Source organism: Rhipicephalus sanguineus, chromosome 9, assembly GCF_013339695.2.
Source record: "Rhipicephalus sanguineus isolate Rsan-2018 chromosome 9, BIME_Rsan_1.4, whole genome shotgun sequence".
Taxonomy (NCBI): Eukaryota; Metazoa; Arthropoda; class Arachnida; order Ixodida; family Ixodidae; genus Rhipicephalus; species Rhipicephalus sanguineus.
In genome coordinates this window covers 6,426,499-6,440,970 of record NC_051184.2, presented here as the reverse complement: position 1 = coordinate 6,440,970, position 14,472 = coordinate 6,426,499, and the positions used below count along the sequence as shown (strand labels likewise).

The window sequence follows — 14,472 nt, the reverse complement described above, 5'->3', positions numbered from 1 at the left end:
AGCCCTCCACTGCTGCATGCCTCATAATCATATCGTGGTTTTGGCACGTAAAATTCCAGATCTTATTATTATTATTATTATTATTATCGTTATTATTATTATTAGTTGTTTGTCGGCATTTGTGTTGTTCCGACCTCTCTCTTGTGTCCGTGTGTTAATGTGTTTTTTTTTTTTGTTTATCAAGTGCCAACTTTGCTAAAAGGCAGCATGTCGTACTTACTACCGCAATGTTCCAGGCCGCAGCCGCCGTCGACCCCTTCGGTACAGACCCGTTTGCGCCCGTGCCAGCTACCACACGCGCCGAGAGCCCGACGCCCGCCTTGCCACCGAAGAAGGGCAAACAGCCACCGCCGCGACCGGCGCCTCCCAAACACCTCGCCAGTTCACGTGGAGGAGGCTCGTCCACTAGCGGCCCTACGCGGGCAGCCCCTGCCCCGCCCTTGCCAGACGAAGACCCTTTCGCCAGCACAGCGGGGGGATCTGCGACAGAGTCCTTTGCGAACTTTGCAGACTTTGGGAATTGCTGAGAGACGGCAGCGTGCAGCAGACGATACACCTTTTTTTTGTCCTCGTTACGTCTTCATTTCTCGCCCTCAACCATCTGTCCCCTGTCGTGCTCCTTATATGTTGCCGTTCAGTCTTTCAAACATAGGCTGCTCTGGGACGACGGGAGTCATTGTTTTCAGAAGGTATTGCCCACAGCACTGTGTTCAGGTGGCAGGCAAAAAAAGAAAAGAAAAGCTAGGACTGATTTGCATCTAAACTTCTGCACGCACCTTCTACAAATTCTCCTCTCATGTACTGTGAAAGCGTATTAAGAGTAATGCTAGCACGTGCATGCATTCTTTGTGTTGACTGCAACCAGGTACGTAGTCGTGTAACCAGCCACACTTGATGGCAGTAGCTGTGGCAGATATTTCCTATTGATGGTTTGGCAGGCAATCCAAATAAAATGTTAGTGACGTTGTCTACCTAAACATGAGTCTGAGGATAGGAGAGACCTTGTGTCACTGACATCTAATCATTTTCCATTTCAGCTTGAATACATACATACTCAGGTTCAGACACTGTTTCACCAAGATGGATTGATTTAGCTTGGTTTGCCTTCGCTTTTATGATAAATGCCATGGGGATTAAAGACAGGGTACTATAATTGAAAGGCTTTAAGACTGGGTTTAGTTTGCTGTTGCTTGAAGAGAAAGTTCACATGACAGTTTTAACATTGGTACCAATCTGTGCAGCTTGTGACACGCTGCTTCCTATATCATGTTAGCTTATCTGTCCACAATGTTTCTGTGGTTTTCTTTGAGCTTGGTGGAGTGAACAGATGAAGCCTGTGGGCAGACTTGTGAACAGTGGCTGCTAGGCCTTTGGTTTTTCTAGCTGGCATACCAAATTAAGAAGTACTGCTTTTTACTATATGCCTGTTTCTCATTAGCTCCAAAACCCTGCGCAAAGGTTGTAAATGGATGTTCAAAGGCAGAAGGGACTACTTAACCTGCCACCCATATGCATAGTGCAGTGATGCACCACCACTGCGAGCTCTTAACGCATGTATGACAAAATCTGTTTTCAGTCGTATGCTGCAAAGTGTGGATTGTTTAACCTCATTGCATGTGTCGAATCTCCGCGGCAACATTTGAACAAATGCTTATTTGCAGGGAGTGCATTACCACTGCTGTCGTGTTTTATTTAAAAGCCTTTTTTTTTTAATGCCTTTTATTTATGCAAATTGGACGTTGTTTGGGTAGCTGAGCAATACGGTGCAGTCAATGTCCAGTTTCATCTTCTCGTGTGCCATACGAACTTTCTTTTGCGTGTCTTTGTGTATATCTGTGCTGCATGTGTTGTATCCTGAAGAAACTCTAGACTAGTACGGCAATTGCACGAACGTAGTAATGGCTCTCTTGAGACGAAAGAGCGCACCTCCTTTTTGTACAGCATGTTGACAGCAGTATTGTTGCTAGCCTATTGGTTTGAGATTCTTGACAGGTGTGTATTGTTATGCTTGCAAAAAAGGAACAGTAGTGCTTGAAGCAGTACTGGACATCACTGCTGTCAAGCAAGGATTACTGGATTGCTCAGTGACCTGAACAATGACCACTGTTAGCATTGATTTCAAGAGCAGATCTGTTACTTTCCTGCACTGACGTTGCAACATTCATGCATGCAGTGACTGCAAAAAATGTGCATGTTAGTAGCCAAGGCTTTGCCTTGCTTCTGTAGCTTTGCACTGTGTGTGTAAGGCTGCTGCTTGATGTTCTTGCCAGTAGGAACTGTACCATAATCACGTCTGTTAATCTCGCGCCAACGATATCGATTGTCCCAGGATACTGGGAACAATAGGACAGCCCTGTAATGAAAGGGTCAGCCATGTATATTATTCATTCCTTTCTCGGGTGTGGTATGTTGTCAGAGTTCGGCTAGTCTGTACAATTTTCTGAAAGTCTTAGTGGAAGTACCTAACAGTCGGTCGGGTGTACATAAAAGCACATTGTTTGGAGCTCACTTTATTTCAATTTCGTGATTACTTTGCGCATGGCAATTTCAGGACGTGCTCCAGTGTGTTTCATGCTCTTGTGTACATAACTACTATACTGCACAACTTTCAGCTTACTGCTGTTTACACATCAAGACGTCTTCCCAGGTAACAAGTGCGGATCGTGTTTTTTGCCTAGTCTACTTAGCTTAGCTTGTTTTTCTGGGAATCTAAGCACCACAGGCCTTCTATTATTGCTTGAATGCAGTTGGCCGAATGCTATCTCGTCTGCAAGCGGTACATGTCAAGAATGCAACTGTGTACTTGCACCTGGAGTGCATCTTGAGTTTCCACGTGTTGCAAGCGACGCTGCTTCACAGCCGCATATGTGATTGAGTGCACGGGCAGTTACTGCCTTCACAATACTTGCAAAACTGCCCGTGAACAGTAGTGCGTAGTAATAAAAAATATGCATGTGTCTGTGAACCTCGTAGAAGTGAGTGGGATTCAGTGTCTTGAAAGACAAGTCGTGGTTTAGGTCTGTGAGCACGTATATGTTTGAATTATGAAAACAATAAGAAAAGGTAGCAAGAGCACTTGTCACTTCAGAGCAGAGTTGTGAGCGTGTTTTTCCTCGAGCATCCAGCACTTGTCTTGAATGTCAAGGCCTTAAAACTCTTTCTAGCATGAGATATTTGCGTGCAACGATGCGCAAGTATGTTACTGTGTGTGTTGAGATTGGCCTGGTGCTATGTTACATCTCGTCTTGTTCCCAGTGCCATCCAAGCAGTGGGACAGTTGCGTTTTGTGTTGAAGGTTATTATTTTAACATTCCCTTGCATTTTATGTAGATATGTATGCCTTTTAAATAAAAGCCATATGCATGTTTGTGCTTCGTGTAACTGAGGAACGGGCATTGTAACGCAATGCCTGAAAAATGTTGGGCTCGACTCCAGCATATTTAACACGTCCTGCTCCATGAACGTTGGAAAAGCATATGGGTGACAAAGGCCCATATTAATGTAGTAAATACATATATGCCTTACTACATTGCCAATTAGTTGCTTTAAAAAAATCATTGAGGTAAGCTTCACTTGGCCATTTATTTGGTGCGCAGTTGCACCAACTGCATCAGTTTTCGTTCCTTTCATTTATGTAGTACAGTGTCCGTAGTCGAGTCAAAGGTCTTGGAAGCTAGCTGGGACGTCCTTGCCTTGACATATACAGGACTCGATCTGAGGAATTCGTGTTCTGCAGCAAAACTGTTGAGCCACAGTGACGTTACATGCAGAATGCTTGGGGCGCACACACACTACGCGGTCTTGGCACGCATCACTTTAACGTAAGCTCTTCCATGCGCGTAATGTTCTTGGGCATGTGGTCTCGAACTAAGAATCCCTCGTCGCGCGTAGAGACGATCTCGTCGACGAAGCCAAACCAGTAGATGACCAGGCCTCGGCCGAAACGGTTCCAGTAGCTGTGGTACTGGTCGCGCACGTAAACCCTGTGGCCTTCGGGATCGCCGAACTGCGCTTTGCTTTCCACCCACGTCACGACGGTGCCGTCGACCACGATGGGAACCTCGAGCTTGACGTCGGGCGTCTTGTCGTAGCCGCGTTCTCTGAGCACATTCTCGTCTACTGAAGGCCAGCTTCAGGTCGGCGAGCTCCGTCTTGAGTCGAACCTCGTACTCTACACCGACTGCGTTTTTCATCGCGTCTGCGAACGGTCCGTAGTTTTTGTCGTTGACTACGCAAATAAACACTTCGGTCGCCAAGGCACCGTCGTCGATGTTTGCACTGTCTTTCAGCATTTGACTCAGCTCTTGCTTAGAAGGAGGTTTTTTGGTCCTCTCGTAGTGTTTCTCGATGATGACACGCGCCATCAGGGCAGGAGTGACTCCCTGTTGGTCGGCGTAGCGCAGCAGAAAGCCAGGCGCCTTTGATGCCGCGACGCACTCGCTGTAGCACCTGTAATGTTCGTCCGCGACTTCGGGTGAGACGAGTGTGTGGTACGTTCGCTTGATCTTCCGCTGCACTTCGCTCGATATGATGTGGCGAAGGGTGTCCTCGCCGACGTCCGGAAAACATGATCGCAACACTCCCAAACAACTGCGACGATCGAGTGAATGCAGCTTTTCTTTGATCGCTTCGTACGTGTCGAGCTTCATCGTAGCTGTCAAGAACAAAGTTTTGAACGAAGCGCGCCAGCTACGAGCAGCCGTGGCTCTGAAGTGACCTGGAAATCAACCATAAACATCAACCAAGGAAGCATTGCATGGCCACCATTGCACACCACCACACAGCCTGTGACACCACACACACATGCGGTACGAGACTACGGCTGCTGTATCGTCAACACATCAATAATAACTTCCGAAATGACCCGTAAAGAGGACGCCGCTTTCTTAATAATAATCAAAATAAATTTCAGTTTATGACAGAGATTTATGGCACATACTTATGGCGACGTCAATAGATTGTTGCTGTACAATAAGAAACGACATTTTCTTGACGAAACCTCTTCAAGCTTCAGCACACGCGCTGTATTTAGGACAGGGCGCCGTTGCAGTGGACGACGGGCTCCCACACATTTCAAAGCGTCTGGGCAAGATTGCAAAATACAGGCTTGGCATTTTAGCTGGTTTTAGCAGCCAAATTCGAAACTGTCGGTTGGCCAAATTGACCATATTGTTGTGCGAGCTATGCTAGTTTCTGTTCCGCGGTTCCGCATTTCTGCATGCTTAGAAGCGGTAAGTTTCGTGGGCACATCTAATGTGCGGGATAACCGTGACCGCCGGTGGATCGTGCGTTTATTGCACGTTTTATTGCTCGTTTTATTGTACCTGCACGTTGACTCGTCAGAAACTCGCGGGAGAGCCTAAACTGGCTCAACAGCAACGTGATGGCTGCAGTGGCGTCGTCAGCGTGTGCCCCAGCCGAGGCGGCAAAGCATGTCAGGACGAGAAGCAGCAGAACAGTTCGAGCGGCGGTACCTTTTTCACCTGACGTCAAGTTAACGTCGAGAAGGAAAAAGAAAAAGGCAGCCAACAAAGAACCCACCTGCTGCAAGAAATGTGGAATTACACTGAGGCAAGTTACCTTCCGTGCTTTCACGTACGGCCTGATGTACTACACACGGGCACTTTTGATCGCGATCGAACCTCGATCGGTATTAGAATAGGGTACTCAAAGCTTTGCGTTAGCGTTTTTCACCACTGCGCATGCGTCATACTCTAACCTCCTGGGTACGCACATTATATTTCGAAAACAGCGTGCACCAAGCAACGAAAATCTAAAACTCTCTGCTGAATTTCTCGACCGCGATCGGCTCCCTTGCGCAAATCATCCACTCTGTATTAATGGGAAACTCGATCGCGATCGAAAGACACCAGGCCGTGTATATGTAGTGTGCATACCCGTCTGGAGTGAATTAAAAAAAAAAAATCGTCGCAGGGGTTCGACTAAGCATCTTTGTGCTGCGTGCTGCGAGCCATCCTTGGACGTTGGACCTGAAGAAGCTGTAAGTTCTAAGGGCCGTTTTTAGACTTGTTTGATAGCCTGTTTTTATTTTTTTTCCTGAATTTGAACTGCACTTTAGATATGTTTCTATCCGACTTTACTCTCACAGGATTTCACTGCTCCAGGTGAAATTTGTGGATATATTAAATAGACTTAAACGAGCCTTTTTCTAGCACAGAACAATGTCTTTATATATTTCTTTGCATGTTTTTGCACTAAATAAGCTCAGACTTTGCAGGTGAGCCATCTTCTTATTTCATGGCAGCCTGCAAAACATTCGATGTTGCTGAGATGATGTTTTCGGTTCATGCCGTCCGAATGGACACAAGCTTGAGTTTTTTTTTAAATGTTCGCCCTACTTGAAAGCACCGTCCGGCATGTTTTTCCGAAGTAAGAAATGGCGATGCACTCACAGGTTAAACTTATTGCCAGATGGCCACACACAGCATACAAATTAAGATTTATTTCTCCCGAGCCTTCCACCTGGGTTCATGAGTTCAGATTCAGTATGTTGCAAAATAGCGACAGCAGGCTACAAGAGGCTAAAAGTCATCACGACAAGCCTTGTGCAAAACCTGATCAAGATGGCAGGATATAGTTGGAGAACCCTTTTTGTAGTGAGACGGTGGGCTTCAGTTTTCAGTGGAATCTCAGTCCTAAAAGACATGAGATGTCAGAATTGCTTTATTTACATTCTGAACACGTACACGATCTACATAAATGTTGAGTGTGACAGGTCACAGCTAAGATAAGAGCACGCATATAACCGCAGCGTGGCTTGTACCACACCTCTGTAAGTCCAGACAGCAACCCCGGCAACATATCCTACAGATATTTAGAAATACAAGATAACATATACAGTGTTGATGTATTCATACGCATCTTCAAAACTTTTAGTTTGATGAGTGGTATGCACAATCGCTCTAAATAACCACGTCATGTTGCTCTGATATAAGTGTTCTGGTGTAAGGTAATGTTGGCTCTGATGTAAGCATTCGAGCCAAAATTACGCCAATATGATGAGAAGTGAAGCCACTGAAAACACATGCATTACGTAGCCCTAAATTGTCCCATTTCAATCTATATGTGTACTACATACATAGTGCATGCTTGTGTACGTGTATCTATATAGCAAATTCCTGAATGCTCACGTACGTATTTTTGTGTTTCTCACACAGCAAAGCAACCTGGAGTTCGAGGAGAACAAAAAGAAATATTTGGAGGAGGCGAAGGCCTTTGCAGCGAACCTTGCCAAGGTTTTTGACGACCTAAACGCAGAGCGTCTTTTCTGTCCGGTGTTCAAACCTAAAGGTCCTTGTGCCTGTATCCAGGGGTATCTCAGTGGTGAGAATTCCTCTCATTGTTTCTTGATGCATTCACCGAGGCAATTTTATTGTGCATTTGTACCGAGCAGAAATTTCAAACACGTGTGTTAAAGGCACACCAACCAAAGAGAAGACTGATTTGACTTTAATTAGTAAATTAGCATTGCGCAGCACCAAAAGCACCGCTTTTGCCTTCAGAACATGCTTGGCGAGACATAAAATGTGAAAAAAAAAAGGAAATACAGGGGATGCCACCTTGACGTTTCTACACAAACTCTTTGCAATGTCACAAGTTTTGATGGCATATACTAAGGCTTACGTAGTTCTTTATTGGTAAAAATGAATCCTATTGTGTTCTGAGGGACCGAGACGCCGAACGTGGCAAGTATCGGTAAATTTTATTGAGCCAATGTGGCAAAAATGCGGAAATAGGCTTAAATTAAACTCACAACGTTGCACTGACATTTGAGTGCTGGAGTTGTGGTGCAAAATTCAAAAATGAAATTTTCACCTTCATATTCTCTTTTAATAATGAACCTATGGTTGCAAAATCAACATTAATAGAGTTCTCAAAGAATAATTTATTAGTTTAAACTTTTCCGCTGTTTACCTTTAGTGCCCCTTTGACTACAAAGTGAACTTTTATTTAGCTAGAAAAATGCAAATGTATCCAGAGCATGACAAGTTGTTGGTCTGCAGGTGGAAGTGTGTGTTAAGTAATGTTCCTACAGTGGATAGGAACTGACACACAATTGTTATTCGTCATTAAACTAGAATGTGGCAGGAAAAGTGATGATGTTGACTATGTCGTAAGGTAACCGCTTGACTGTTCATACAAAAAGATGACAGAGTCACACAAGCATGAATAATGTTAGTTACAACTATATAGCAATGAGCAATAACATATATTATGTAATAATCTGTTTACAGTTACACTTACCTTCTGATACAGGGCAAGGGATCAATTCTTAGATGCTATCGCATATGTCGTGCTAATGTTGCATTGGCTGCATTTAAGAATACTTCATCTGAGTAAACTTTGATGTCTCGTCGATAGACATCCTGTGGTTTACGTTTTTGTGTCGTTCTCAAATCATGTTGCACTGTTCAGTGGCCTTAGCAATAAATGACAGGCTCAGTTCAGATGAAAGATTTCTACATCACTAATGGTTGTGCAGGTGATGGCTCAGAGCAGAGAGTCCGCAGTCTGCTACAGCTTCTGCAGGAAGCCAAGAAACTGTCACAGCAAAAGTGCTACAACTGGGAGGAAGTAAGTTTAGTGTCTGATCCCTGTTTTCTTTTTTTCCTGCCTTTCACTCTTGAAAGTTGCTGGAAGCCATGCATGTTATAAACAGGTTTGCTCTTATAACATTCTTTGTGTTTAAAACCGCTGCTATTATGAGGATGCACTCTGGGGCCCTCTAAGCCACACTTGTGCATCCTACACTGGGCAAAGGTGCATAAAATTGAAAATTCACACGGTCACTTATGCTTTCGCCTAAGGTGACTCCAAGGTAAAAGCAATCTTCTTTTTCTTCTCAATCAATTGTATTAATACCCCCCCCCCCCCACCTCTCCTCTAAAGTTTTCTGTACATTACATGGTTTTGCACTGCCTGCACTGTGAGCTTTCTGCACCTCTAAGGGTATTGCAGTGCCTTTGGCATCGGCCCACCTTTGACCAAACAACGTAATGTGATGGCGTTGTCATGTGATGTCACATTAGGTGACGTGGTAAGGATGTCACAAATTTTGGCAATCTGTGATGTCATACTATATGGTGACATCACCACGTGACGATTTTTTGCATCACTCATGTTCACTCATCACCTCTGCCGGTCAATTTTTGCATTGGATGAAGCATCTAAGCATTAATAAGTGACTGGAATCAGTTTTGTGTAGTGTGTGTGTGTTTGTTGCTTAAATATGGTGCTCAGCTGACAGTGGTTGCTTATACTGTGTTTGCATCTGTAATTGATACTCAAAGTAGTATGACTGCAACGTTGTGTTTCTGGCTCCTGCCATACATGGGAGCTTGGCCTTTGATATCAATTCGTGCTGTCGTGATCGAGCCCTTGCTGGGGATGTGGTTTAAATGCCATCTGTTTGTCGTGCTTACTTACGCCACTTCTGTGAGCACCTGGTTATTAGATATCCGTGTCCTTGCATTCTGCAGGTCAAGCGCGTTGGGAAAAGCCACGCAGTGGGCATGGGCAATGGCCAGAAGCACAGTGAGTCCTTTGAGCTGTTCGTGAACGAACATCGACCTCGGTTACGAGAGCTGAAGCTGTGTGAACGAGCAACGCAGAAGGTGCTCTTCTATTCCAACAACTTTCTTCACCGGGACCTCAAGACGGAGCCTAATGTAAGGCAGCCCTCTTGACTCCCTAATATGAAAGTTCAGAGCATGGCTGTTTGTCCATGAAAAATGAGAAACTGGGCGAACGACAGGACAGCAGGACAGAGACGGACTAAGTGCTTACTCCGGCTCATGCTGTTTCTCGTTCTCTATGGACATGTACCAACCAACTGGCCCAAATATGCACTCTAATGGCTATTTGGTTTTCATTCAACAAGATGCAGAGAACTATAGTAATGGGATAAAAGTTAATACATGACAGCGCATATATATCCTGCTTGCGGCCTTTTTGCCTGAAGAAAGTGTTCCTGCATTTTCCTTGCATCCCAACAGGCCCTTTAAGAACACGATGAACAACTGGTGCAGATGACGGAATAAGGCAAATATAAGTGCACCTGACCACTTCACGTTCATCTTTTCCCTTCATCTATGTTTCTTTTGCTCTACTTGTTGAGATTTAAGTGAGACAATGAATCAGTTTGAATTAAATTTTGTGTAACTAAGAGGAAGTTTCAAGCTCTTAATCTTAATTAATCAACACCCTCGTGACCACCACATCATGAAGCCATTGGTGTTGGGTTCGAATCCCGCACCTGGATGAACTTTTCATTGGCTAAGAAGCTTTCCTTCTCAGAAATCTATGTGGCGATTTCCTCTGTAGTTTCATGCTACAAACGAGGAGGCGACAATTTTTCTGTTTCATAAGCGGCAAGAATTTCGGTGGCATTGGCTGTCCATTTGAATATGTGCAGAAAGGCCGACGAATTCAGCGGACCAAGGGCAAGGCGGCGCTCGGGAAGCTGAGGAGCCTGGACCAACTTGCTGAGGACAAGTGTTGCCAGCAGAGGTGTGCAGGACTTGCACAGCGATACGCGACGCTGGTCAGTCAGTGGCGGGAGCGTTCGCAGATGGGCCAGACTGAGAATCGTCGTGTTCTGGCCGAGATGCTGACTCCGAGTGGACCAAACTCGACAAACTGCTACAAGTTCATCTCCTGGGTATGTTGCTGTGGGTATTCGTTGAGAGTACTGTGGAAGCACCACTCTGATAGCATTTAAAATAATATTAAGATATTAAGGTGACTGGACAACAGCAAATCATGGAAGTGTCATCAGATATTCTATGAAACGACTAATGTAAGGGCAGAAGTGCTTCAGTAAATAGAGAATAATATATATGGAAAACGTGCCGTAGAACATGTAAAGACCAAGAAAGACTTGCGTGCTGAAGCGATGCTGTGGCATAGCGTGTTTTATTTCTACAGTAGTGTTTTGCTTATGAAACACTTATGTTTCACAGGTGCTTTTCTTTTGCATTCGGTTGGACATTATGAAATATCTTTGTTTTATTAATTATTTGTTAATGTATGCATAATGCTGATGTTGGCAGGAAAAACATTCTGATCGGGTCTATACTAAACATATACCACTGATGGTTCTACAAAGGCTTTCCCGCAAAGTTTCCTGGCCTGCCTGTGGCTTGTCATAGGGATACCTGGCACGTGAAAGCCAGATCACACGTGTGGTTTACGATGCTTGATACACCTGGTCTGGTAATGTAATTGGCCAAAATGTGCATGCATGTTTGAAATGTTTATCCTAATCTTCATCTGTGCTGTCCATTTCAAGTGCAGTAAATGCTGATTGATTATGTTTCATTGATCACATTGGCTAATTATTGCTAATTATGCTTGCAGCTGGCCTGTGCAGTGATTGTGAATTGTGTAGCATTGTTTTCAGAATCGCTGCTTTGTTGTACCACCATTTACTTCAACTTCTCTTTAATGCTTCCCAACATCAGGTCACTGGTTGCAGCTTCACGACGATAGCCAAAGTCAGCAAGCAGATGTTGGCCACCGGAGGAGATCGCGAACCACCACCTCACAAGCTCAAGAAGTTCTGGGACGCTAAAAACACCTCGCAAGAAGAGAGCATACAGAACGAATCATCATGAGCCTCCATATTACTTTCATTCTTTATATTCGTCTCTGTCTTGTCAGATATCATTTCACTTCAACGCTCATTCACAGTTCACAAGCTGTGTCATACCTCGGCAGTCATGACACATCAATACAGTCATCATTGTGAATGGGTACGTTCTGTGAGGGTGAAACCAAAGAACTGTTGTTTTCTGTTGTCCGGTGCAAAGAAAGAGGTTGTTTACCTGTTTATTTAAAATTTACTGAGGTCGATTTATATACTGAAGTGAAATATGAAAAAAAAATTGGGGGGGGGGGGGGCAAAGCATGTAGGGAAGGGTGTTTCTGCTCCACTAATGTGAAACCTGTGGAGGAGCGAAGCATGCAGTGTGCGCCGGTGTTTCCCACAGCAAAATCACTGCTAATGGGCAGTGAGAGACAGAAGAACGATTAGACACAGAGACCCGCAGTCCACTTTTAGTTTTTTTTTTTCTAGTCTGCTTTTAGTCAATAAAGATTCGCACGCTGCGAGTTTTTATTGTTCAACTACGCACAAGAGAAATCTCCCAGTGGCACTACATTGCAGGTCAAGGTCCAGTGCCTATATATATACGGGGTGGCCAGTGAATGCTTGTGCAGCACAAGCAGTTGGTTTTTTTCAAGAAACTCGCTAGCAGACGCTGCCTGCGTGTGTTGTCTCTCGTGTGCGAGGGCGTGTTCTCGTTCCTCGCAAGCTGGTAGTTCAGCGTCTATTGCAGAAAGAGCGTTTCCATAGTCAAGGCGCACCGTTCGCTCTCTCTCGCCATACGGCGAGCGCTGAGGCGGTGGCGCCCTCTCTTGTGCTCAAGCAAATAGAGCAGACAACAATGCACGATGCACACCGACACGCCGAGGCGCTAAAATGCTTTGCCCCCCCCCCCCCAAAAAAAAAAGATATTTATATATCTAGGGGATGGCTAGAACAGCACACTATCATGGCACTCTGGTATCTTGTACTTGTTCAACCTTCCCGCTGTTTTCTCCAGTGCTTGTGCTCCCTTTGTGTTCTACAAGCAAGGCTAATTATAGTTGGTGTGTACTTTATTATTCTTATTTAAGCTCACAAAGATGAATGCTCCCAGATTCATGAAGGCGAGTGGTCCCATTTGCAAGATGTCAAACTAACTAGCCCTAGCATCCACATTCCTGAATATGCAGTTCTTCGTCATGCTGCATGTTCATTGTCACCACACTGTGAAACCTCGTCACAATAATAATTTGCATTGTAATTGGCATTTTTCACTAGAGCTCATGCTGCGCTTTATGCCATAAAGTAATGCCTCATCAATTCAGAATTTGGCACATACATTTTTTGTAGTAGTGATAAATGTTCAGGTGCCATGTGTGCTTGTGGAGGATGGAAAATGAGGTGTGTTGGTATAAGCTAATGTTTTTAGTTTTTTTTTTTCTCCACTCAATATTTCATAGTAGATTCCAGTGCATGTGTCTCATTTTTCACCAGTTCAAGCATGTAAAGTCATGCCCAATATATATGAGTTGCAACATGCTACCTGTGTTCAAAGTGGTGCCAACACTGCACTGTGGCGCCAACATAGAAAACAATCAGTGACGTAAACACTGTTTCAACCACTGGTACTTACCAAACTAGTTTCATGTTTACCTTGGAATCCCATCAACCATGGCCACCATGTTGCAGCTCGTATTGAGTACCACTGCACACCAACTGTTGCTAGTTTCATTCTTCATGTCAAGCAAATGTGTACTCCATGCAAAGGGCTTTGTGCCAGTGCTGTTTGTGCAAAAAAAATAAATGCATTGTCGATGTATGTATGTTCGATCAAATCCTACATTACAGACAACAAAGCTGTATGGAGGCATTCTCACATCATTCGCAAGTCCATGTACCTAGGTGTCTGGTTTGCCACTACACGAAATGTACCGAAATGTGTGCATGCATCTCACTATGTATATCCAGTGCAATACCTTCACTATAACCAACTCTTTTTGCGCTCTTTCCTCTATCTGTATGTTTGTGTATGCATGTAAGCATACTTGTATGCTTACATGCATACATTTATGTACACCCCACCACGGTGGTCTAGTGGTTATGGCGCTCGACTGCTGACCCAAAGGTCGCGGGATCAAATCCTGGCCGCCGCGGCTGCATTTTAGATGGAGGCGAAAATGTTTGAGGCCCGTGTACTTAGATTTAGGTGCACGTTAAAGAACCCCAGGTGGTCGAAATTTCCGGAGCCCTCAACTACGGCGTCTCTCGTAATCATATCGTGGTTTTGGGACGTTAAACCCCAGATATTATTATTATTACTTGTATGTACAAGCATACTTGTATACTTGTAGTACAAGCATACTTGTATACGTGTATGCATGTATGCATGTAAGCATGTAAGCACTCGTACTGGCAAAAAAAAAAAGCAAATTCAAGTCATGTATAAATGCAACGGAAATACAAATGTGATGTTTCCCTTCGGGCAGTGAAGAGTTTCCTGTAGATGACCCATTGGCAGTTTCTCATCCCACTCTGTGGCACGTGGACCGTGTTAAATTGGGAACATAATTTGTGCAATTTTTAATACATTTGTGTGCAACTGGTGTGGTCCAATGGAATATATATCAGCATGGAGTAGGCAGATATGCCATACTGTGAAAAGCTCTCTGGAAAAGATTCAGTTGCGTCTCATGCATACAGTACTCTGTATAATTGATTTTATGTTTACCACAAAGCAGCTAAATCATTTGGAACCTCTGGAATGATGGAATTGCTTTTGTCATAAGCATTATAGATGATAAAGTTGTCCACTATTCAGTGAAGGAATTCTGCCAGTGAATTTGCATTCTTGTGGTTCCTTTCAC

General features: G+C 44.3%; 3 protein-coding genes across 5 annotated transcripts in view; 2 read left to right on the top strand and 1 right to left on the bottom strand.

Moving 5' to 3' along the window:
• LOC119404514 (epidermal growth factor receptor substrate 15-like 1) overlaps window positions 1-3,367 on the top strand; it is a 29,548-nt gene extending 26,181 nt beyond the window's left edge. For all 3 annotated transcript variants that reach the window (XM_037671039.2, XM_037671038.2, XM_037671037.2), the window contains one exon: window positions 237-3,367. In XM_037671039.2, coding sequence (XP_037526967.1) covers window positions 237-527 — 291 coding nt within the window. In that variant the 3' untranslated portion in view covers window positions 528-3,367. The remainder of the gene's footprint in view (window positions 1-236) is intronic.
• Window positions 3,368-3,547: 180 nt separating this feature from the next.
• On the bottom strand, window positions 3,548-4,801 carry LOC119404515 (CDAN1-interacting nuclease 1-like). Its single transcript, XM_037671041.2, is given in 2 exon segments — window positions 3,548-4,120; window positions 4,122-4,801. Coding segments are annotated over 2 exon segments (837 nt in total). The 5' UTR covers window positions 4,650-4,801; the 3' UTR covers window positions 3,548-3,811.
• A 362-nt stretch (window positions 4,802-5,163) lies between these two features.
• Window positions 5,164-11,695, top strand: LOC119404511 (uncharacterized). Its single transcript, XM_037671035.2, has 7 exons — window positions 5,164-5,571; window positions 5,935-6,001; window positions 7,179-7,344; window positions 8,504-8,595; window positions 9,501-9,689; window positions 10,436-10,681; window positions 11,484-11,695. Exons 1-7 carry the CDS (start codon window positions 5,384-5,386, stop codon window positions 11,634-11,636), a joined length of 1,101 nt encoding a protein of 366 aa, XP_037526963.1. The 5' UTR covers window positions 5,164-5,383; the 3' UTR covers window positions 11,637-11,695.
• The last annotated feature ends 2,777 nt before the right edge of the window (window positions 11,696-14,472 follow it).